This window comes from Oryctolagus cuniculus, chromosome 15 (genome assembly GCF_051225735.1).
Source record: "Oryctolagus cuniculus isolate XC-2025 breed Fujian yellow rabbit chromosome 15, ASM5122573v1, whole genome shotgun sequence".
In the NCBI taxonomy this organism is placed as follows: domain Eukaryota; kingdom Metazoa; phylum Chordata; class Mammalia; order Lagomorpha; family Leporidae; genus Oryctolagus; species Oryctolagus cuniculus.
In genome coordinates, this window is record NC_142881.1 from 73019275 (window position 1) to 73045419 (window position 26145).

At 41.7% G+C, this 26145-nt stretch overlaps 1 protein-coding gene across 8 annotated transcripts in view; it reads left to right on the plus strand.

Annotated features, from left to right (window-relative positions):
- NRG3 (neuregulin 3) overlaps positions 1-26145 on the plus strand; it is a 1154964-nt gene that overhangs the window by 894565 nt on the left and 234254 nt on the right. For all 8 annotated transcript variants that reach the window (XM_051832994.2, XM_051832996.2, XM_051833001.2 and 5 more), the window contains exon 3: positions 1555-1628. In XM_051832994.2, the coding sequence (XP_051688954.2) occupies positions 1555-1628 (74 nt within the window). The remainder of the gene's footprint in view (positions 1-1554; positions 1629-26145) is intronic.

The window sequence follows — 26145 nt, forward strand, 5'->3', positions numbered from 1 at the left end:
GGATATAGCTCATCATTATGGAGAATGAAAATTAAAGCACAGAAGTGTCGGTAATTCTGAGTCAGGGCAAGTGAATGTTAGGGCACTGTTTAGAAAACAGGAATTTATATTTCACAAATGTGTTGCAGTCTTAAGTATTTTCTGATATTTTTTACCATTATAAAATGAGTGATATGCTAACTTCAAGTGCAATAAATGAATTTTTTAAAGGTTATGAAAATATGTATCCACTTCAACAAATTCTGTTGAGTATCTAGGGTATCTGTGTATCAGAGGCTTTTGTCCTCAGTATACCAGGACAGTTGCCAAATACACTCCAGAGTGCCAGGCTTTAAAAGGTGCTAAAGAGAGCCTGCCCGATTACCTGAATTCCAATTTGGCTCGCAATAAAAGGTAGAAAAATTACTGAAGTACTTCTCAGTGTTGCTGCTCCAGTTGCAATAGACCTTATCTAATAGTTTATTACACTCAGAAAACAAAGCATATTCTGAGAAGAGAATCCACGTCCCCGTCTCTAACAGAACGGTCACTTTGAATTCTTTTGTCGATTTCATAGATTTCTAACAACCAGAGGATTGTTTTTTTAAATCTGATTTTTATGCCAACAGCACAATTTCCTCTTCTGTAAAGTAGGACAGATTCATCCCACAAGCAACAATGGCTGTTTCCCTGCTTAACTCAAGCATGACAGATTAAGCTTCATGCAGACCAGTAAATGCCACCTCCCCACTTAAAGAGACTGTTCAGAGGCAGGCAAAGCCAGCGATGGGTCCCTGCCCTCCCAGGCAGCCACGCAGCCCTGATGGAGTGAGCTGCCCAGACGGCGCCCTGGCAGGGCTCAGGCGACATGCCTCATTGAGGGTGCTTCCAGGCAACCCCCTCGCCTCCAGATTGTGCCCACCTCAGGAGAGCAGCCTTGGACAATGCCTGACAGAAAGCAAGCACTTTGCACACACTTGCCGAATATAAAAGGGGAACATGGGGGAAGAACATGGAAGCTTAGAGATGCTTTTAGATCTTGCCAGATAAAATGCTGTTATTTCTGGCACGGTAGTTAGGTGACTTGAAGAACAGCTAAGAAGTAGGAAAAAAGAATTAATGAAAAGGCAAAGTAGTAAAACACAAGGAAACCAAATAAGCAGGAGCCCAAACCTGTGACTGACCCATTATATCAGAAGATGATCTTTGATTGGCATTTGCAGTATGATGCTTCCAGATGCTTTTGAGGGAACTGTGTTTGGCATAAAGAAAAGAAGACTTGCTTCCAGGATTGTATGAGGACAACCATTATTAAGATTGCTTTGAGGGCATTGTTAAAATGCTGTTAAGTTTGCTCCTTAGGTATGGCATATAGGACTGTAAAAGCAAAACTGTGCTTTTTTTTTTTTTTCTTGACACAGAAATAGAATTTGCCTGTCGATGTCAGATAGAGACTGAACCAACAGTACAAAAGCATGACTTCTACCTTCCTCACATGTGTGTAATTGGAGGCTATTATGCTTGTTGAAATCTGACAGCTACATGAGTGTATTTGTCATTTATTCCTTTCCTCAGGTGCAAAGAAGGCTACCAGGGAGTCCGTTGCGATCAATTTCTGCCGAAAACTGACTCCATCTTATCGGATCCAAGTAGGTCAAGCGTTTTTCTTCTCTCTTCTGCTCTGCATAGGCAGCCCTTCCTCTGGGCAATGGTTGTGAACTCAGCTGAGGGTTGTAGTTCACCCGTGTGTCTCTGGGTCTCTGAAAGCTGCCAAGGACAGAAGCTGACGACAGAGGTTCAGGTTCAGTGCTAATGCAGGGCGGTTCTTCTCCAGCCGTGGGGGCTGCCCTCTCCAGTTTCCACATTCACCCTCTGCTGGGGCCTCCCAGCGGGTCCTGTGCCCACCCTCCCAACTCCAGTACAAAAAAGAGGGATAAAGAGAAATTTACCTTCTACAAATGTGGTGGAAACTACAGTATCATATTGGTTTTTAAAATGTTGGTTGGTAATTTGTGGCAATATTAAAGCCGTGAACATTTATTTTACTTATTTAAGCAAGAAAAGATACACATGATATCATATAAGAACTTTTCAAGAATCTTTGAAAGTTGCATTCTGAGCAACACAATTCGCATATCAGCAATTTCTGTGCTAAGAACAAATTATTTTTTTCTCCATCATGAAAGAAGTTAATTTGCCACTGAAAAATATTGCTAGTCATTAGTTCAGATTATATATGGAGTCAAAGTAACTTTCTATACTAAATTTCCCAAAGCTGGTCAAATGTGAAATTTTTACTTTCTCTGTAAATAGTCAGCTCTTTCAACAGCTGTGACAATTGAATCACTACTAAAGAAAGGGGAATTTTATTGAATTGGCAATTTAGTTCAGTGAGGATAATGACAAGCGTTTCTAAATCCTAAAGGCAATTTATGGTTTTCTGAATATTGAAGTGCATAACACAGACTTGGGCAAAATATTTTGTATTGATTAAGACAGAAGTCGCGCTGCCTGTGAATGTGCAGTGACCATGTATTGAACATACCCTGCTATCTTTCAATATCTTTTCAGAATGTGTGTTTTCATTCTAGCTGTCTCTCCTCAGGTAAATGAAAAGTGCTTTCAAAAGGAAAAGTTCTAATTCAGTCTCATTGTTTTGTGTTGGCTAGGCAACCCACCACACACCGGAGCGAACTCCTCCATTCTTGGCAAATGTAGCTCTCCTGGAGAAAAGTGAGACACGCTTAAAAGCTAGCAGAAAACCCGAGATCTCTGTCCCTTGGGACGTGGGGGACTCTTCTCTAGGAATTACCCGATAGGCCCATGTTGCTGGAGTGTTTTGCACCTTGTTTATCTTGCGATTTTAGCCACTTCCTAAGTTGGTGTCTAAAACACTTTTCAAGACTGTAAATGGAGACATCTATTTGGAATATTAGGAACCTTCCAAAAAGAAGCAGCCGATGACGTCATTCCTGTGCCCTCCCTCCCACCTCCCTTCCTTCACTTTCTCTCTTTGCTTTGCATTTCCTGCTGTGTTAGTTTCCCTCTTTGGTTTCCTTTCTTTTATTCCTTGCTCATCCCTTCTCTTTTCCCTTTTCCTTCCTTCCCTTTCTTCATTATTTCCTTCTGCCTTTTTAGGCATCCTCCCTCCCTCCCTCCCTCTGTTCTGTTTTCTTTTTTTCTTCCTTCATTCCTTTTTCTTTTCATGCGCAGCTGTGGCATACAGGATACTGGTCAAGGTCTTGTGTATGGTACCGGGTGGGTACAATAATCTCTCTTTAAGCAATCTCATCTAACATTGCTGTCGATCGAATACCAAATCTGTCACTGCAAAAGCTGGTAATGAGGCCCATCCTGTGTAACAACTCCGTGTTCCCTAAGGAAAAGTGACCCCATGATCACAGCCACTACCCTGGAAAACCTAGGCCTTTAATGCATAAAAATAGCTTATACAGTTATATGATTAACAGTCAGAGTATGGAAACATTCTCTATATACCCAACAGGATTATGTTTAAGTAAAATGTCGTATGGCACATCTATCATGCTCAATTAAATTGTCAGTAAAATGACAGCTGTATGAAATTGTTTATGTTAAATAAAGTCGCAAAATTTAGTATTATTTTTACAGAAGATTTCAAAAGGAATAGCCTTCGGCCCAAAAGTGGAAAAGAAACACGCTAAAATGCTCAAAGGGAGTTTTTAGTATTTAGCTTGTAGGATTATATGAAATCCTTTCCTTTTTTCTCCTGTTGTCTGTACAGTGGCATATCACGATGTGAGAATGAATTATGCCAAATTTCTTAAAATAGAAAAACAGGATAAGCATTGAGAACCCTGGGTTTGTCCCTGACACAGAGTTTAAATGGAAAAACGTGTCTCCCATTCATCCCTTCATATATTAATTTAGTTATTTAATCATTAACTTGTTACAGCAATGTTTTATGACCATCTACGATGGACCATCTATTAGGTCAGCTTCTATTAACACAAAGTGTGCACAGAGCATACTGACCTGAGGACCCTGCACAGTAGTGAGGGAGAAACACGTGTGCACATGTGAACATGGATGTATTTGGTGTAACATCTACCCCTGTGTGGTGCTGGCAGATTTATTTGGCTCCCAGACCTCAGGTTTTCTCCCTGAACAACTGCAACACCTCTAGGCATCCATCATTGAAACTGGTGAAGGCTCAAGCAGCCCACTTACCTTACTCATTATTGCCACTGTTCATAGGGGGTGAAAGGTTGCATGTGCCATGCTCTGTGCCCAGGAGCTCCACCTGCAACATTTCACTAAACCCTCACAGTCTAGCAGAGTGGACTGAAAATGGCCCGCAGTTTATAGATGAGGAAATTGGACCTCAGAGATGCTAAATAAACTTGCTCAAGGTCACGCAGCTATTTAGTGCTGGAATCTGACTTCCACCCCAAGCGAATCCAGGGCCCAAGCTCCCAACTGCAGGGCTCTCTCCTCCCTCCCCTAGACCCCTTCCTCTTCTGGTTATTTTCAATAGGACATTTATCACTCTAAATCTCACTGACTGAAACTCAATGACCTGCGGCAGACATTATTCTAAGGAACAATATTTGCACAATTTTCATATCTTAATGCAGCAACTTGAGCTTCCATAGAGATTTAAACCCCTAATGAAATTTCCTTGTCAAAATCCTTGCTGAAGGATTGTTTAATTTGGTGCCCATGATATCTTTGGAATGAGTCTGTGCTCAGGAAATAAGCTTCCCTCCAACACCCGCTCTCCATTTTTCACCCTGTGTGCCCTCCCTTCCCTCCATCTTCTTCTCCTTCTTCCCTCTTTCCCCCCCTATTTGCTTGTTGCAAGCTTCGGCCTAGGGAAATGCAAATTAACATTAAGGTTAGAAGCCTCCGCTGTTTCCTTCTCCCGCAAGCGATGGACAGTTTTCAGAAATGTGCCCTTTTGACAATACATTAAAACATAGAATGAAATAAAATTTCAGACTACATACATGCATTTGAGGAAATGATTCACCGGTGTCACATTGAGAGCATTATCCTAGGCTTAGGATGTGTCCCCTAATGCCTGTGAGTTTGGAGTTTATCAGATCATCCTACAGAGCCCATGTCCCACAAGTCACATTCAGGAGAATAAGCTGAGATCCAGGTGGATGCTGGAAGGTAGAGAAAGGAACAGGTAGTGGTCACGGTAAAGATGTCACCTTATGGCCGGCGCCGCGGTTCACTAGGCTGATCATCCGCCTAGCGGCGCCGGCACACCGGGTTCTAGTCCCGGTCGGGGCGCCCGGATTCTGTCCCGGTTGCCCCTCTTCCAGGCCAGCTCTCTGCTGTGGCCCGGGAGTGCAGTGGAGGATGGCCCAAGTGCTTGGTCCCTGCACCCCATGGGAGACCAGGAGAAGTACCTGGCTCCTGCCATCGGATCAGCGTGGTGCGCTGGCTGTGGTGGGCCAGCCACAGCACGCCGGCCGCAGCGGCCACTGGAGGATGAACCAACGGCAAAAGGAAGACCTTTGTCTCTCTCTCTCACTGTCCACTGTGCCTGTCAAAAAATAAAAAATAAAAAAGAAAGGAAAGAAAGAAAAAAAAAAAGAAAGGAAAGAAAAAAAAAAGAAAAAGATGTCACCTTATGTGTAGGGGCCACCACCAACCAGTACAGCATTCCTGCAGGGCATATATCTGCACAATGCTTCTGCCAGCCCTGCCCATAAATGGCAGCAGACAGCTTCCAGGAAGCCCTGTACTCCTCTTGACTGTTCCTAATTCATTGCTTCAGAACCAGCTTCTTTGACCCACAAACAGTGCATGACCCTGCAGTCCTCTGTCCTGTTTTCCTTTACAATCATTAACTCCCACACAAGTCAGGAACACCCTTAGCCTTGAAGCAGAGCTGAGGCACCATGCATTGGCCAGGGGTTCAAGCAGATATGTCCATGAGTTCTTACCAATATGCTAACATTACCACTGGCCCGAGGGAGCCTGAGAGCAGTTCCAAAGAATAGATTCAGAGCAGCATCAGAAAGCAGGGTAAGGCTAAGGAATTACCATCAAAAGTGAGGGCCCTCCTCCTCATACATAACTAGGCGTGGTTATTCCCAGACTCTCTCCTCTTCTCCCCATCTGCATCCCATACCCAGTATGTGCATAGCTGTGCAGCAGGTAACAAGTCTGCAGCCTCAAGCTTTGACATGAAGCAAATGCAGCAGAACCTCTCCCACTCCATGGGAGGATGGGAACTAACTTCCAGCACTGGTTCATAGGTGCTTAATTACATTCACGCGTTGCTTTCTTTGGATTGGAAGCCGAGCTCTGCTCTCAGAATTGCCTGAAAGATGCCAAGAGCCAGGTCTAGATGTGGATTAGAGGAAAATCAATGGAAAAAAATGATAATGGTTTAGGTTTCCCATTACCCCAAACCAGGCTTGTGCGGCTCAACTTTCCGGGAGTAATCACTTTGAGAGTTCAAAGAGTAAATCCACCACACCATGTGGTTCTGTCTCGAGAGAGAGAATCAGGCAGGAAAAGGAGCCACATCTGAATAATCTGCAGGGACAACTCATCAGGTGTGGCACTGCCTCCTGCCTTGTGTACCAGGAAGCCCTCGGGATAGTCACCCCTGCTCTCAGTGCCCAAGGCATCAGGCCCAGGGTTGCCTGCTGCTCCTTTGCCTTCCATAGCACACTTGAGAACAGCCTGGAATATCCAAGGTGCAGGCAGCAGCCTGGGCAAGAGTTTGCTACTCAGAGGAAAGAGGCTTTCTGGAAGAGAATAAATAGGATGTTTCCTCCCAGGAAACCCATACTGTACTCTCTTGCCTTATGTAATGCACAGATGCGCATGTGTTGCATGTGTCAGCAATGTAATGGAAGGGTGTAATATAATAAAATGTGCTTTGACTCAAGAATGAAAAGGTCTGAATCTCAGGCTGTAACCACCTGCTCTTAGCATTGTGGCTTTGTGCAAATCACAGTGTAATTGAGACTTCAGTTCTTTATCTGTAGAAGGATTCCCTGGGCATCTTGGTTAAAAGTAGATGACAGCCCTCAGTATACAGAGGGCTGTCCCTGAAAGCCATTTGGAAGTGAGGTCCAAAGCACAGCCAAAATACTGTATTGGTTTACTCAGTCATTTATTTATTCTCCCCAAGGAAGTAAGCATATTCATTTTTTTAAATAATTTTATTTATTTATTTGAGAGGTAGAGTTACACACAGTGAGAGCGAGAGACAGATAGAAAGGTCTTCCTTCCATTGGTTCACTCCCCAAATGGCTGCAATGGCTAGAGCTGTGCCAATCCGAAGCCAGGAGCCAGGTATATCTTCTTGGTCTCCCATGCGGGTGCAGGGGCCCAAGCACTTGGACCATCTTCTACTGCTTTCCCAGGCCATAGCAGAGAGCTAGATTGGAAGAAGATCAGCCAGGACTAGAACCAGCGCCCATATGGGATGCTGGTGCCGCAGGCGGAGGATTAACCTACTGTGCCACAGTGCTGGCCCCTAAACATATTTAATAAATAGTAAGCTGTGGATCCAAACAAAAATAATAAGAGTCTATTGTCTTCGTCTACTCCAGCTATTAAAACACCATAAGGGTCCAGCGCCATGGCTCAATAAGCTAATCCTCTGCCTAGCGGCGCCGGCACACCAAGTTCTAGTCCCGGTCAGGGCACCGGATTCTGTCCTGGTTGCCCCTCTTCCAGGCCAGCTCTCTGCTGTGGCCAGGGAGTGCAGTGGAGGATGGCCCAAGTGCTTGGGCCCTGCACCCCATGGGAGACCATGAGAAGCACCTGGCTCCTGCCATTGGATAGGCGCGGTGTGCTGGCCGCAGCACACCGGCCACGGCGGCCATTGGAGGGTGAACCAACGGCAAAGGAAGACCTTTCTCTCTGTCTCTCTCTCTCGCTGTGCACTCTGCCTGTGGGGGGAAACAACACCATAAGGACTCATGTTGTAGCTCAGTGGTTTGTTGCTGCCTGCAACATCAGCATCCCATATCAGAGCACCTGTTCGGGTTCCAGCTACTCCACTTCCAATCAGCTCTCTGCTAATGCACTTGGGAAGACAGCAAAAGGTGGCCCACATACATGGAACTCTGACCCTGTAGAGTCCCATGGTCCTGTTTTGCACCAATTTGGAGCATGAACTAGCAGGTGGAAGATCTCTCTCTCTCTCTCTTTCTGTTACTCTGCCTTTCAAATTAAAAAAAAAAAATCTTTTTTAAAAGAAACCAAAACCATAAACTGGATAAATTGTAGACAATAGAAATTTCTTTCTCATCATTCTCGATACTGGGAGTCCAAGACCAAGTTGCCAACAGGGTCACTGTTGGGGGAGGGCTCTTTTCTCATGGACAACGTGTTCTTTCTGTGTCCCCAGATGGTGGAAGAAGCCATACAATTCTCTGGAACCCCTTTTGTTAGGACTTGAACCTTATGAGGGCTCCGCCCGCCCTCATGACCTAATCTCCCCCAGCAGTGCCTCATTGCATCAAACTGCCATTTTGAGGGAGACACAAACTAGAACATAGCACCTACCACCAATAAACTCATGGTTTAGCAAACTACATCTATTTAAGTTGAACAATAGGGTTCAAAGGATATAGAGATTGAAAGGGTTTCTTCCTTCAGAATCTTACTAGTAGTTTGACATTGGACACATTGCTCAGTCTTAATGCATCCTGGTTATCTCCTTTATACGTTAGCACATTAAAAGAATCAGTAACATATAGAGCTATTGCTAGGATTAAATAAAATGCTCCATTCTGAGCTTGTTGTACTTGGCACGTGGTGAGAGCTACATAAATGTTATCTATTATTAACATGATAAATTTTGTTATTTTATCTGTCACCTTCATTACAAGGTACTGCCAGAGATTTCAAAAGGTGAGACCTGTTACTTGATCTCAGACATTTGCAGTTGTATACAGGAAATAAAAATGTATGAATAACTGTAAATAAGGGCAGGTATATGGAAATAGTAAAAAATGAATGAGCAATGAAATTTCACATCAAGCAGAGAGGGAGATCGAGGTTGCTCAGGAAGGGTTTTCTCTAGGAGGGATAATTGCAGTGAGCCTGGGATAGCAAGGCTCCATCCTGTTGCACAGACTGCTACTGTCTAAATTTATGGGTAAAATTCATCCTAGAGGGTAAAGGGCCCTCTCTGGAGGTCTACAATCTAGTCCGGGGAAGGCAATCTCCGTTAATCAATTAGAAAGAGAAAGGGCAGACAGCATTAACTAATCACCACTTGCCCCTGGTGCATTAATCCTTACTCATGGGCTGGTTCATAATTTCCAGACTGGAATCTTGGGGGATCACTTACATCTTCTCCAGCACTCTGCCCTCCAGTAGCCTCCCCACCATTGTTTGCAGAATGGATTCTTATGTAAAATCAGCACTCTCATTACCATATTTTTGGTCTTGAATGAGAAAAAGTAACAGAGAATTATCTGATATTGAGCTTGAATCTCAATATCAATTCTTTCAGCTGTGTGACATTGCCATATATTTGATTGCTGGCATCTTTAATTCTACTTATTTCTATTGTGCAAAGTAATATACCAAGCATACTTGCAAAAGCCCACCATTTTTCAAAAATTAGGAAAACAATTTTGTTTACAAGAAAGAAAAAGTTTCCTGTGAATACGTAATACAGAGATTACCACTAATGATCAATTAGTATATATCTTTTCAATTAATTTATACTTTTTTGGTAAATATATTCATGTTTGAATTTACCAATACATTGATATTGGCATGACTCAGTCGGAAGGAAGCATGGGTGTCCCTGCCTCCCACAGCTCCTTTGCTTGGCTGTGTCTCCCCAGTTTGGTAACTACCACTTCCTGGAGAATGGGTTATCCTGATTGTGGTCTTGTTAGGCAGGCCTTAAGTCAACTCCCAACCAGTTCTTGGTTCCTGTATGTGGCACCAGACAGTCCACAGATGTGCTAACACTATTGTCTCAAGCTGCTGTCGAAGAGCAAGCCAGCCTGGCGCCTCTTTAATCAGACTCCCACGATCAGAGGTGGGCTCTCTCTCTCATCTCACTCCTGTCTCTTATGCTTTCAGTGTCAGGGAGGGAGATCAAGTGTTACAAAATGGTTCTAGACTACGGGATTATTTCCTTTATAAATTCTGCATGTGGCAATTTGTCTTACACTTCATTATCTATTATCCATTTTATCAATACTTTAATCAATTCTGAGGTAAGAAAAATTAAATGTTCATATCTTGTTACATAATATACTCATTTGTTTCACAAAATTAGTGTCATTCTATACATATTTTATAACCAGCATTTTCTTACACTTATTATATTAGGATCATTTTCCCATAGTATCGTGCAATCTTATGTTCTTCAAAACTATATTAAATTTATTTGAGAAGCAGAGAGAGAGAAAAAGAGAGACAGAGAGATTCCAAGCTATTATTTTAAACGGTATACTATCATAAGGATGTAACAAAAATTATTTTAACCAATCATTCATGATTAATAAGTCATTTAAGCAATCATTATTTAGTATTTCCAGTTTTTCATGATTAGAGTGGTCGACAAGCATTGCATATAAGTCCTTGTACCTTGGGGGCTAAATTACCTTTTGAAGACCAATTACCACCTTTCTGATAACTGTATCTGATAACTGTATCTCCAGAAAACTTATACCAATTTACATTTCCAGGAGCACAGTATGAGACAGTTTATTTCATCTTTTTCCTTCACTAGCACTGGACAGTATTATTTTAATTGCTAACATTACAGAGAAAATCAAAGAAACCCTAACCACAAAACCAAGTTGGCCCTCCCCAAGAGAGTCCAGGTCATCCAGTATTACCTGGTTCTTCCCACGCCTGGCTTTCTGTGCTGCTTCTTCAGAGTCCACGTTGGATAAGTTCCAATCACATCGTAACACATTGCATGTGTTACGACACAGTTACAACCGCTATCTGCAAAATGCAGGGAAGACCAGAATGATTTTCACCTGTGTTAATTAGACTTTCCTAAATTTATCCATCGATTTGCGTGTTATGCCCTGGAGCTTTTACATTTTGGAGATATATGGCAGAATTACCTAGTTCCTGTTTTGTTTTTGTTTTTGTTTTTGTTTTTGTTTTTGTTTTTCAATCATGCCAGTGCTAGGATTAACACAGTCTGCACACAGAGCTATTTTAATAGAGGATGATGGAGCTGTATTAATAGAAGATGATAGAGCAAGTTCACTCTTGTGTGACTGGTAAGAAATGGAATAGTCTTGGGGGTCCAGTGCTGTGGTGCAGCGGATTAAAGCCCTGGCTTGAAGCGCCAGCATCCCATATGGGTGCTGGTTCTTGTCCTGGCCGCTCCTCTTCCGATCCAGCTCTCTACTATGGCCTGGGAAAGCACTGGAAGATGGCCCAAGTCCTTGGGCCCCTGCACCCACATGGGAGACCTGGAAGAAGCTCCTGGCTCCTAACTTTTCGGCACAGCTCCAGCCATTTCAGCCATCTTGGGAGTGAACCAGCGGATGGAGGATTTCTCTCTCTCTGTACCTCTCTCTGTAACTCTTTCAAATAAATAAAATAAATCTTAAAAAACCAAACAAACAAAAAAAAAGGCAAAAAAAGGTCAGCGCCATGGCTCAATAGGCTAATCCTCCGCCTACGGCACCGGCACACCGGGTTCTAGTCCCGGTTGGGGTGCCAGATTCTGTCCCGGTTGCTCCACTTCCAGTCCAGCTCTCTGCTGTGGCCTGGGAGTGCAGTGGAGGATGGCCCAAGTGCTTGGGCTCTGCACCTGCATGGGAGATCAGGAGAAGCACCTGGCTCCTGGCTTTGGATCAGCGCGGTGCGCTGGCCTCAGCAGCCATTGGGGGGTGAACCAACGGAAAAGGAAGACCTTTCTCTCTCTCTCTCTCTCACTGTCCACGCTGCCTGTCAAAAAAATAAAAAATAAAAAATGGAATAGTCTGAGCTATTACACATCTTTATTTCTATCTTGAAACTGCCATTTGCCTTTTAGTTTTTATACAGTTGTTAAAAATTGGACACACACATTGTATATAACCTCTCAGAATGTGTATCATAAAAATGTGAATGGAAATATGTAAAACTTGACCATTGTGGGCCATACTCAGAGACACAGGGATAGGCATTTTCTCTTAGTATTAGCACCATATTTCTGATTCTAACAGAGGGGCTTTCATGGAGTGAGGACTTACTATTTGCCAATGTTGTGCTAGGCCTTTGGGTGCATTTCCTCATTTATTACTTGCTTTAATTATGGTAATTTTGTAATGGATAAAACTGAGATTCATTGAAGTTAATTAGCCCACCAAAATAATCAGTTCCTAATCATTTAAATTCTGATCTTTCTATTCCACACTTTAGCCTCCCAAATGCTTTCTGATAAAATTTTACCGAAAATAAATTTGTTGCACAAGGAGATTTTTTATTGTTTTGTTTTGTTTTTATGTTTCATAAGGAGTCAAGAGCAAGGCATTCTCCATTATTTCCTGAAATGAATGTCTTCATTAAAAATCATGATTACTGGTATGACTAAAAATGCAAGTTAAGCTAGTAGAATGCACAATCACTATGGTTTAGGGTTCAATTGTTTCATTAAGAAATACAATGTTATGTATGTAACATAGATCTTGACATAGAGAAGGCACTTGAGAACTTATTGGCACTTAAAATGGATATTTCCATGATTCATTTAAAATGAAGATTGACTTTTGAAGCATGGGGGTGAGCCACGGTGCCAGCATCCCTGATTAGAGCACCAGTTCAAGTCCTAGCTGCTCCACTTCTAATTTAGCTTCCTGATAATTAGCCTGGGAAAGCAGTGGAAGATGGCCCAAGTATTGGGGTCCCTGCCACCCATGTGGGGGACCAGGATGGAGTTTGTCACTCCTAGCTTCACCTTGGCTCAGCCCTGCCCATTCTCTCTCTCTCTCTCTCTCTCTCTCTCTCTCTCTCTCTCTTCCAAGTAAATAAAACTTAGTAGAATTCTTTAAGGATTTATTTTTGAGAACTAGCATGGTTCCTTCTGCATTGCAGATTTCCGCAAGTTTTAACAGTTCAGTTATAGGGATTGGTCTCTTCACTGTCTCCATTGCCTTTGGAATGTTGAAAACCTCACTCGATTAAGGACATTTTGCAGGAGAATTAACATGGAATCAATCTGGCAGATGATAGCCACTGTCCTTTATACCATGATATTATCAAATTTCCTGGTTTTTCTTGATGTTTGTCTTCATAATAAAAACTCTATGATTATACCTGTAGGAAGTTTCCAAATCTTGAGCATAATCTAGTTCAGTGATCCAGGAAGGCATCCCAGACTCAGTAGGAGAGTTTTGTGGATAACCTCTAACGCTGGCCCTCAATTAAGAGTGAGCAATAAGGAACTTCAAACCCAAACAGCATCTGTATAGCGTAAGCTGACTCAGACACAAGTATGAATATTAATGGCCTATTTTAGATCATGAAAGACATCTGAGCAGGTACATTTATATATTCATTATTTGTAGATTTTCTGTGATAACCCTCTTACAGTTACAGAATAAGCTATTTCACATTTATTTTGAACTAAAAATTAAGACTAATACAGTGAGATCTATGTAAAAACTATGGCGCTTTACTGAAGGACACAAGATCTAAATTGGGTGATACAGTATACTCTCAACAGAGAACATACTTTGTAACCTGGCATTGTTCCTTAAATATTTATCACTGTAGTTTCAGATAAAATCCTTAGACCATTTCATAAATGTTTTTGCAAGTGTGTGTGTGTATGTGTGTGTGTGTGTGTGTTTCACTATGGAACTTAATTAGTAGATTATTGAAAAATAAAATGTAGGGGGCTGGTGCCATGGCTCACTTGGTTAATCCTCCGCATGCAGCATCGGCATTCCATATGGGCGCTGGTTCTAGTCCCAGTTGCTCCTCTTCCAGTCCAGCTCTCTGCTGTGGTCCAGGAGGGCAGTGGAGGATGGCCCAAGTCCTTGGGCCCCTGCACCCACATGGGAAACCAGGAGGAAGCACCTAGCTCCTGGCTTCGGATCCGCGTAGCTCCTGCTGTAGCGGCCATTTGGGAGGTGAACCAATGGAAGGAAGACCTTTCTCTCTGTCTCTCTCTCTCACTGTCTATAACTCTACCTGTAAAATAAATAAAAGAAAGAAAAAGAAAAAGAAAATGTAGATTTTACAGGAGGACTGGGACGATGTTGGACTTAGTTAAAGCTGTACTCCTCGTGTCTACCAGTGTGCATCCCTCACATCAAGCTTTCAAGGAATTTTGATTGAATGATTGAACAAGTGAGAGACTTGTCCAAGGTGGCCTGTTTCAGTAGTTGCCACTTTTCAATGCACTTGTAGTCCATCCACTTCAAAGTTTTTCTCACATCTGGGAAATGCTATGACTTTGCTAACTGTTGTGAATAATTAATACAGTGGGGCTGGTGCCGTGGCTCACTTGCTTGATCCTCTGCCTGTGGCACCGGCATCCCATATGGGCGCTGGGTTCTCATCCTGGTTGCTCCTCTTCCAGTCCAGCTCTCTGCTGTGGCCCGGGAGGGCAGTGGAGGATGACCCAAGTCCTTGGGCCCCTGTACCCGCATGGGAGACCAGGAGGAAGCACCTGGCTCCTGGCTTCGGATCTGCGTAGCTCCTGCTGTAGCAGCCATTTGGGAGGTGAACCAAGGGAAGGAAGACCTTTCTGTCTGTCTCTCCCTCTCACTGTCTAACTCTGTCAAATAAAAATAAATAAATAAAAAATAAAAAAATAATGAATACAGTAACAAAAGTGAAACTCCTATTTTAAAGTAAAATTAATTCATGTAATTTTTAATGAAAATAGTAGATTCACATGATTCAGTATCAAACATTAGGAAGGGCTTTTCACTATTTTCTACTCCTGGCTGCCCTTGATGGACTTAGGTCCTCTCTAAAAGTTAAAAACTATTGGTTGAACTCTGTAATTAATACACAATTACTCTTAGGTGTTTAATTAATGCTATAACTAGTACTCAAATAGTATTTTACACTTTGTGTTTCTGTGTGGGTACAAACTGTTGAAATCTTTACTTAATATATGCTAAATTGATCTTCTGTATATAAAGATAATTGAAAATTAATCTTGATGAGAATGGAAGGGGAGAGGGAGTAGGAGAGGGGAGTGTTGTGGGTGGGAGGGAAGTTATGGGGGGGGGAGCTATTGTAATCCATAAGCTGTACTTTGGAAATTTATGTTCATTAAATAAAATAAAATATAAATATAAAAAAGTTAATTAATGCTGTTGTTTCTTTTAATAGAGTTACTTTATAAATATACAAATAGAGTGAGCAAAAATCCATTTCCCCTTATTATGTAAGTGAAATACATAATACACACTGTTCCACAGCTTGGTTTTCTGTACATATTTAGCAAGGGCTCTTCAAGATCATTTTATTTAATGCATATAGAATATTCTCATTCTTTTTACAATTGCATACAATTCCATTCACTGCGTTTAACTTAATACGATGGCTATAGTCTGAATGTTTGTATCCCCTCAAAGCTTGTGTATTGAAATCTAGTTACCAATGTGATGGGGCAGAGTCCTCATAAATGGGATTAGTGCCCTTGTGAGGGAGGCCCATGCTTCTTGTACCTTGTAACCTGGAGATTAATATCATTGTCAAGTATAGTATTACTTGTTTCATAATATCTCTACTTTTTAGAGTATTTTAGTTTCTAGGACAAAACATGTAGAGGTATATATATATGTATATATACATATACATACATACATACATATATATATATTACTTGAACTACTAATAACTATATTACTAAATAATATATTACTTGAAATACTAATAACTACTCATTATTGCTATATTATCATAGCATCAGAAATTAGTGATGTTCATAATGTAATACGTAATGTGCATGACCAGAAACACACCATGCATGTAATCCTAGACTACCATACTATGAAGTATTTGGGGATTGAATGGTTCAAGATCCAGGTTGATCCATCAAGAAAAATAATATTGAATAATAACATCATCATTGTAGTGATGGAGAGAAACCCAACTGGTGTCCCAGATAGGATCTCTAAACTACTTAGAAGAAGATCACTGTCTGGATAGTGTCGAATACATCTCAGATGATTCAGTTCTTCCTATTTGAATAACCAGCATGATTCAGCACAACCACTGAGCTACTGACAGACATGGAAAAATATGAATATGTGTTCTGTCTTATCAGCGTTCCTCAGTCTGCATGGTGCATAGAATTAGACCCTGGAGCCAGAGGTTTCATCCTCCCTTTTTCAAAATGCCCTCATCTATGTTATAAATGACTTTGTAGTCATTATCATTTTTTCTTCAGCAGTTTTACTTGCCCCCCTGCATTAACCCCATAGCAGTTTGTGTGTTCTCAAAGATAACCCTGGAAAGTATATGCCATTTGTTGGACACATAGAACTTCTTTAGAATATTCAACCGTATTTTGTCTCAGTGTTTCTTCCCCCCCGAAGCCAGTGGGGTTGATGATACTGCTGCCATTTTGCAAGTAAGGTGCTAACTCCCATTGATGGGTGAGGCTGAAGCCAATAGCTTCACTCCTGGTTATGTCAGGAAATGGAGAGCAAGAATCTGATTCCCCTAACTTATACTGAGGTTGGAGAAGATGACTTAAGGAAATTTGATATATATTAGGAATGATGTTTATTAAAAGGGGAAAATCATTCTGCAGTTAACTAATTGGCTTATTAATCTGGCTACAAAAAGAACAAGACTTCCTTTCACAGAACAAAATCTGATACATCAACTATTTTATTTTTTTCATGGGCAGAGACATACTATCTATTTCATAGTTTTTATCTTCTAAGTTGATGCTGCAATGAAACAAGGAAATAAGGTGAACTTCACTTGTTCTTGGCCTCTCAGTGATGCCAGCGTCTTCCTCTTGCTTATATTGACCAAAATTTCATAAGCACATTCTTGGACCTTGTGGTGGCACTCAGCAGATTTCTTTTTTGTAAAATGGAAACAGTATTGTTCGCCTTTCATCTTCCTGTGAATCCTCTAAGAAAGCAGATGGCGGATCAGCTCTCAGGCCAAGGTCCTCTGATGATGTGGAATCTAATCCAATCATCTGGGACCCCAGAACTCATTTGTGCTTACATGCTCTCTTATCCATCATTCTGACCTTCCCCAGCTGCTCTCCAAAGTCTGTGCGGTCTTTTCTGCAAAACTCCCCTCTCCACAGAAAATATGGCTACAGCAACCATCCTGATTAATTCTGTTTCGTGTCAATCATGAATAACTACATTCCAACAGCTCCAATACAGGCAGATCCTCTCCTGGTTTTCCTCTTGACCTTGAATGCCACACATTTTCTGGTACTACTGGACCACCACGCCTATTCTCCCACCTATCAACAACATCCAACCCATTCCTGCTTATTGGAAGTTGCATAATTTCTCTTTGAGGTATTGGGAATTTTAATGCTTCTGAACCTGAATTGCAAGTTGGTGCTGATCTCTTGTATCATTAAAATAGTATAGCTCTAGTAAAGCTGAGAAGAAAATAGATGATTCTGAATCAAAATGGATCACTCTGAAGTCTGTATGATATCAATCATCATCTAACTTTGAGCTTTCCTGCTGTTCGTTGGAAGCTGTTGAGGACAACAACCCTTTTTATGACCATGCTAGTGTGGAAGTGGTTTCCTGACAAATTCTAAGTTGAGTTTCCTCTATATTGATCAGGCAATATCAGAGAATGGAAGCACTGTTACATTTACAAGAGCAACTCAACACAAGGTATTAATGCCCATTGCAACACATTTGAAAATCAATGGAGATACTCTGTATGATAAAAACTAGGCAGCGAGCACACAGGCCAGTCTAGGCAAACTGGATTTAGTGGTCACTTTAGACCAGTTGTTCTCAACCAGTGGAGATTTTCTCTCCCAGGGGACATTTAGCAATGTCAGGAAACATTTTTGGTTGGGGAAGGTGCTACTGACATCTAGTGGTAGAAACCCAGGGTTAAGCATTTTGTAACAGAATAGTCCAAAAAATTATTTGGGCCAACTGCCAATAGGCTGGCACGAGGAAGACCTGCTTTAGACAAGGGAAGAGAGCAACCCCTAGTAGGCATGCATCAGGCAAGGATTTGTAAGGCACGATGAATTATTTCTTATTTTTTTTGAATTGTAATGTTAAGGCACCAGAGGTAGTTAAGGAAAACAATAATGTGTTATCTGCAGTTGTAAAAGATCTCCTTAGCTTATGTGGAATAAATGCAGAGGAAAGGAATAAGGAAAGACTGGGAAAATCTATTAGCCAAGAATTGTGTTGCCTTGAAGTAGACATTAATAATAGATGGAGAGGGAACTGTGTTTGGGAAGTAAAGTCAACAGGACTTGACAATGGAAAGGATGTGAAGAGTAAGAGGGAAGCAGAAATAGGAAATGATTTCTGGAGCAAGTATTCGGCGTAGTGGTTAAGTTGCTGCTGAGGACGCTCACAAGTCATATCCCAGTGCCCAGTGTCAAGTCCTGGCTGCACTCTCGATTCAATTCCAGCTTTCTGTTAATGTGAATCCTGGGTGGCAGCAGGTTATGGCTTAGTTAGTTTGTCCTTGCCAGCTCTGTGAGAGACCCAGATTGATTTCCTGGTTCCCAACTTTGGTCTGGTCTAGTCTGGGTTGTTGTGGGGTTAGGGAGATCTCTCTATATCTATCTATCTATCTATCTATCTATCTATCTATCTATCTATCTCTTTCTCTCTCTCTGCCTCTCACATATATGAAATTTAAAAAATATGTATTTTTAAAGAGAAATAGTCACCCACTCACCATGAACAGCTAGATGATAGCTGGGCACGCAGTCAATAGCTGTGCTTCTGCAAAGTAGGACTGAGATGCCTCTAGTTGGAGGCTGGAATTCTGGGATCAGGTCAAGGCTTTGCGTATGGATTGGTGAGTCATCAGCACATAAATAGCAATTAAAGCTATGGGAAAGCTAGGATCCTTTACAAAGAGTCTGTGGGTGAAAAAGAAAGAGGGGAGGAGGAATCCCAGGGTTTCTTGATGTTAAAAAATAGAATAAAGTAAAAAAGGCAAAAGCAGAAAATGAGATGGAACAACAACTGGGAAATGAGAGATCAGGACAATGTAGACTCACCAAAGGCAAGAGCAAGAGGGACAGTTCTTGGGAAAATGTAATGAAAAGTTAAGTTGATTTGGGTGCAAAATGTGTTTGAAATTCGTGCATAATTTTTGTGTTTTGTTTTAAGCATTCCATCATTTCAAGGCCAGGTGTGGTTTTTGTTTTTGTTTGTTTGTTTTTGTATTTATTTATTTTATTTAAAAAGCCTGAAGCCAGGAGCCTGGAACTCCATCTGGGTCTCGCACATGCGCCTCAGGGACCCAAGTACTTGGGCCATCCTCTGCTTTTTTTTTTTTTTTTTTTTTTTCCAGGCATGTTAGCAGGGAGCTGGATCAGAAGCAGACCAGCTGGGACGTGCACTGGCTGGCTTTGATACGGGACACTGTGTTACAAATGACTACTTAAGCAGCTACTCCAAAACACTGGCCTCTATTTTTTTTTTAAGTTTGTTGTTTGTTTTTTGTTTTTAATTTATTTGACCGGTAAAGTTATAGACAGAGAGAGACACAAGAGAGAAAGGTCTTCCTTCCGTTGGTTCACTCCCCAAATGGCCGCTATGGCCGGCTTTTTAACTTAAGTTTTTACTTGAAAGGCAGAACAATAAAGTAGGAGAGCACATGTGCATGCGAGAGAGAGAGAGAGAGAGAGAGGAAGAGAGAGAGAGAGAGAGAAAGGGAGAGAGAGAGAGAGGGTGGGGCTCCCATCTGCCATTTTACTTCCCCAATGCTCACAAGGGTATGGGCTGGGCTGAGGCTGAAGTCAGGATTCAGTAACTCAACCCTGTTCTCTCACTTGGATAGCCAGGTCCCAGGAACTCGAGCCATCATCCCTGCCTCCCAAGGTCTGCAGTAGAAGGAAACAGGAGCTGGCAGTGAGAAGAGAACCCAGTCACTCCAATATGGGATAGAGTGTCTTAACCCAGCATCTCAATGGGTGGACCAAACACCTGCCTCCAGGCATTGTTTTCATAATACCCATTTTCTGTTAACATTTTGTTGACACCTCTATGCATAGATTTAAAAATGTTTCCCCCCAAAAAAAACTTATCTTTTAATTCCCTTTTCCATGAACTTCTGAAATACTCTTGTACTATCAAAAGACAAGAGATTGATGATGCAGGAAGGAGAGAGAATAACTGCATAAATGAAAAGAAAGCGAGGTAGGATTTGGTGAAATGGAAGGACTGCCCTCTGATGCAAGCAGAACACAGCCTCAGGAGGAACGCTGGGGACCGCAGAGCGTGACTAAGCATGTGTGGGGCTGGAGGAGGAGGTAAGACTGGAGCAGACAGCAAAGAGAGGGTGCTGTGTTCATTAGCAAGGTGCATTTGGGAGTGGGTGTGAAGGAGGTGACATCATTCAAGGTCCTCCCCCAGGTTGTATTTTGGTGCTTTTGAATAACCAAGACATAAATTCTGACAGAAACAAAGGCTTGGTAAACAGTACTCAAGGAAGACATCATTGTTGTCATTCTAGTAGAATATGAATGTTTTATCTCTTAACACATGAATTTTAATTTAGTTCTTACTGAGTTTGAATTTGAGAAGCAAAAATTTTATTTGGACTTTCTGGCTTAACTGATTCTGTTCAGTGTCTTTATTTCTAGGGCTGTCAACCACTCCAAAATAATTTGTTCGGTCTTTCTGTATGTTAATACCGTAATTGAAGCCAACTTAGACAAAATGTCCCATGTGAATTGTGATTATTTCACCTCAAATGGTTTGTCACAGCCGAGTCGAAACAACGCCACTTTGATTTACTGTGGTTGAGGTGGAAGAGGGATTGCTGAAGGTTACAAGCCTGATTCTGCTTTTATTGTCTCGTTTGAGGTCGACTTCTATGCTCCGGTAACCTTCCGAATCTGCTTTTTACCAAGTGTCTGTAATGCTCTGTGTTGGGCAAAGGCTTGGATGGCACTTTCAGATGGGGATGTTTGCGGAACCTCTGGTAGGAAAGCAAGCTTTAAAGGGCCTTTTGAACTTCAGATTCAAAGTCAGTTTTCCATGTTATACATGACCAGAGCAGTATACATAGGTAGTTCAAAAGTTGTAGAAAAATGATATGAAGAGACTCATGTGTTTTGTTACAAAGAGTTTTTAATCCATGTATTGTTTTTTCATGATACGGATATGTTCTGTGAGCTTCTTGGAGATAACTCATGTGTGTGGATTTCAAACCTTTTTGCACTAAAATAAACCTATCTTTTAATTTCATGTTCCATGAACTTTTTGAAGCACCCCTCTGTTATAGATGGGGGTTCACAAGTAATGAAGTTACTAGAAAGTCTGGAAAGACTTCCAGAAGGAGAGAGAATAAGCAAAGAAGATAAATATTTCAGTAAATACGAATTCTTTACATTCAATAAGAAAATATACAATGTGAATAAATGCATGACAACTTGTTACAAGATACGTAACACTCAGCTGCTTTTCAATAGCCTCATTAGAAATCTGGAATGTAAACAAAAAATGTCTCAGGACTCAGATCTTAGCAGTAGGGAAAATGATGACCATATATTCCCGATGTCCTTCCACACAACCTCCCAGATGTAGTTTCAGGTCAGTGATCTGAGGCTGCCCACTTCCTCCCTCTGGAACTCATCTTAGAGGGGCCAAGTACATGGGACAGTAGAGGGACTTCTAGGTCAGCATGAAGCACTAGTGCAATGTTGTCTTTTAAATATTATGTATACTCACAACTTTATAAAATAATGAGCAAGTAAAAACATTTTTGTGGGCCGGCGCTGTGGTGTAGCAGGTAAAGCTGCCGCCTGCAGTGCCAGCATCCCATATGAGTGCCAGTTCGAGTCCCAGCTGCTCCACTTCCGATCCAGCTCTCAGCTATGGCTTGGGAAAGCAGTAGAAGATGGCCCAAGTGCTTGGGCCCCTGCACCTGCATGGGAGACATGGAAGAAGTCCCTGGCTCCTGGCTTCAGATCAGCGCAGCTCCAGCCTTTGTAGCCTTTTGGAAAATGAACCAGCAGATGGAAGACCTCTCTCTCTCTCTCTGCCTCTGCCTCTCTATAACTCTGCCTTTCAAATAAATAATCTTTTTAAACAGGAGAAGGTTGTGAGGAAAGACATAGAGAAGGAAGTAGCCCAAGTTGCTCAACCTCACAGGTATCGGGGGATTCTAAACCAAAGGATGCTAATGACTCAGAAATTGAAAGCTGTCATCATTCATTAAATGGACACTTTTTACTGGGAGAAGGCGCTCTTGTCCAGGATAGGACTTTTGGAAAGAAGACAACACAGTTAAAGAAAAAAGCCAAACTGTCAATTCAGTAACAGAATTTATCATTTGTCCCTCATGCCAGTTTCCTTTGATGAAAACTTACTATTGAAGAAACTTAGTATCTTGACCTGAAATAATAATAATGTGATAAGCACATAAACGTGGAGTAAGATTTGTTCACTGAATTTTACTTTGTGGCGTGAATAAATATCATCTATCTGAACATGATTTTTGAATTATTTTGAAATGTCAGCTCTTAACCAACGTAGCAAGTCATTTCTAAGTAATAAAGTTTAATATCAAATTTGATTTCTACTGAGATTTTGTGTGTTCAAGGTTTTCATTTCAGAAAGGATAATATTCCTTTGCAGAAGTTAGACACACTTACTTCCTATCCAATTGCTTTGATGTGCCTATTTCTTTGAACACAAATCTCTTTTTAAATGTTCTCTTGATGTATGAGCTTATGGTTGCCATGAAATTACTCCTGAATGCAAAATGCTGAAGAAAGCTTCAGACTTTGCTAAAAGTGGTTATTTTGATACATTTGTATATACTTTCTTGATAGGCAAAGAACAGAATTTCCTTTAAAAATGTTGTGTATGAGTACACAAAAGTAAAAGGCAGGCAGCAACCACTTTCCAAAGCAGGAAAAATATTTTGTGATCTTTTTTCTCTTTGCTCTTACATGAGCTATCTCATTTTTATTGTGATGCTAACTCATCATTGAAGTTTGGAAAGCTCAGGCTGAACATTAACACATTAACACAGCAAGTCAAAGGTTACAAACAAACAAAAACTCCTTGGATATTTTCTCTTGTTTTTAAGATTTATTTATTTATTTGAAAGTCAGAGTCACACAGAGTAGGAGAGGCAGAGAGAGAGAGAGAGAGAGAGAGCAAGGTCTTCCATCCGCTGGTTCACTCCCCAATTGGCCTCAACGGCTGGGGCTGCTCTGATCCAAAGCCAGGAGCCAGGAGCTTCCTCCAGGTCTCCTGGGCAGGTTCATGGGCCCAAGGACCTGGGCCATCTTCCACTGCTTTCCCAGGCCATAGCAGAGAGCTGGATCGGAAGTGGAGCAGCCAGGACTCGAACTGACGCCCATATGGAATGCTGGCACTGCAGGCAGTGGCTTTACCGGCCACACCACAGCGCTGGACCCAGATACTTTCTTCTAAACAGATCTGCTTGCAGATAGCTGAAATGAACCTTGAAAATAGCCCAGGAGTGGGCATTTTTCTGGATAAGGTGCTGCTTTGAGATGCCTGCATCTCCTGCTGGAGGACCTGGGCTCCAGTCCTGGCACCTGTGCTTATGACTCCAGCTTCCTGCTACTGTGCACCCAGGAAGGCAGCAGTGAAGGCTTCGTAAACAATTTAAAGCCAAGACAAAGGCTTCTGATAGAAAATTCATGTTGCCATACTTTCTGATGCTGAGTATCTGTATTTCTGAAGTTCAAGTTGGCTTCCAAATTTAAGCTTAACCCTGAAGCTATGTGATTATGGAACAAAAGGAAACTTACACATATGTGTTATCTTTCTATTTATTTAATGTCCTATACTTTAAGAAGTAATCAGTAATAAAATTGACATCTAACAATCAAAATTGACAATAACATTTTATCATTTTTGTCAGTTTTGAGGATTAATGATAAAATGCTATCCACTATTTCTAGATTATTTGTAGCATTTTAACAGAGGGTAGAAATAGAAAATATGTAAAATATGATTGTCATTACCAACCTTTGTATTTCCCCTTTGGGATGATTCTAACTTTTAGTGCACAGGAACTTGGATTTCACATAATTCTCTTGTGGCTTTTTTATTTGTGCTTTTACACTATAATATCCGAAATACCAGTACAGAAGCTATTTTGCTTATATATTCTAAATTTCCATTTCCATATTTTGTATTCGTTGATAACTTGAGAAAATAATTTTCAAAACAGTTTATTCATCTGGCTAAAATTTCAGATGTGCAATCTGATGGATTCTGGACTGAACTGTGATTATCAGTTTTAAAATAATCATATAGGAGCCAGCGTTGTTGTGTAGCAGGTGAAGCTGCCATTTCTATCTAGGCATTCCTTATGGGACTACTGGTCCTGGCTGCTCTGTTTCCAATCCAGCTTCCTGCTAATGCACTTGGAAGGCAGTAGAAAATGGCACAAGTATGTGAGCCCTAGCATCCATGTAGGAGACCTGGATGAAATTTGGGGCTCCTGGCTTCAGCCCGGCTCAGACCTGTCTGATGTGGCCATCTGGGGAGTGAATCAGCAGATGGAAGATCTCTCTCTTTCTCTCCCCCTCTCGATCTCTGTAATTCTACTTTTCAAATCAATCAATAAGTATTTTGAATTAACTGTGATTTTCTGAATTTAAGAAAAGTATAACTAACAATAATTCCAACTTTGGAATTTATTTGAAAATCATTCTTCTAGGTTCTAAATGACCTTTTGAAAACCTTCCAGAGGGCCAGCGCCGTGGTTCAATAGGCTAATCCTCCACCTTGCGGTGCCGGCACACCGGGTTCTAGTCCCAGTCGGGGTGCCGGATTCTGTCCCGGTTGCCCCTCTTCCAGGCCAGCTCTCTGCTGTGGCCAGGGAGTGCAGTGGAGGATGGCCCAAGTGCTTGGGCCCTGCACCCCATGGGAGACCAGGAGAAGCACCTGGCTCCTGCCTTCGGATCAGCGCGGTGCGCCTGCCGCAGCGTGCCAGTAGCGGCGGCCATTGGAGGGTGAACCAACGGCAATGGAAGACCTTTCTCTCTGTCTCTCTCTCTCTCACTGTCCACTCTGGCTGTCAAAAAAAAAAAAAAAAAAAAAAAAAAAAAAAGCCCTTCCAGATGTGAAACAGAACACACAGCATGTGTCTTTTTATGCCTGGTTCATTTGACTTAACATGAAGGCCTCCAGCCCCATCCATGTTGAGCAAATGTCTGGATTTAGTTTTTTTATGGCTGAATAATTTTTCACTGTGTATATATATCACTTTTTTTTTAGCACATTCAGCCACACCTAAATGTATTGCACATGTTGGCTGTGATGAAAATTGTTGGAATGAATGTGGCAATGCCCTTATCTCTCTAGGAGAGATGGGGTGAGGAGGCCATGCAGGAGACTGTATGCCAATACACAGTCAGGTAGAAGTAACAGATTCTAGTGCTGCACAGCACCATGGGATGGCTAGTTACAATATGTATTATATACTGTATGAAGAACTAAAGCAGAGGAGCTGGAGAGGCTCCAGACCTGCAGTGGGGGTGGTGAGGAGTGGATGTTGACCATCTGCTTTAGTTCCTATTGGATGCATTTGTTGAAGCATCGCACTGTGTCCCTTTAAAGGCAAACAAATATTTTATGATAATTGAAAAGTTTTACAAACTTGAAAACATAATTTCATGAAATTCAAGACTTTTAAAGGTTTATTCATTTATTTAAAAGGCAGAGTTACATAGAGAGAGAGGGAGAGACAGAGAGAGAGAGAGAAAGATCTTCCATTCACTGGTTGACTCCCCAAATGGTTGCAATGACTGTGGCTGGGCCACGCCAAAGCCAGGAAGCCTGGAACTCCATCCAGGTTGCCCACATGAGTAGCAGGTGCCCAAGTACTTGGGCCATCTTCCACTACCTTCCCAGGCACATTAGCAGGGAACTGGATCAGAAGTAGAGCAGCCAGGATTAGAACCTGCAGTCAGATGGGATGCTGGTGTTGTAGGCAGTGACTTAACTCACTGTGCCACAGTGCTGACCCCTCAAGACCTTTAATATATTGCATCATTATGTAAGATGTGCC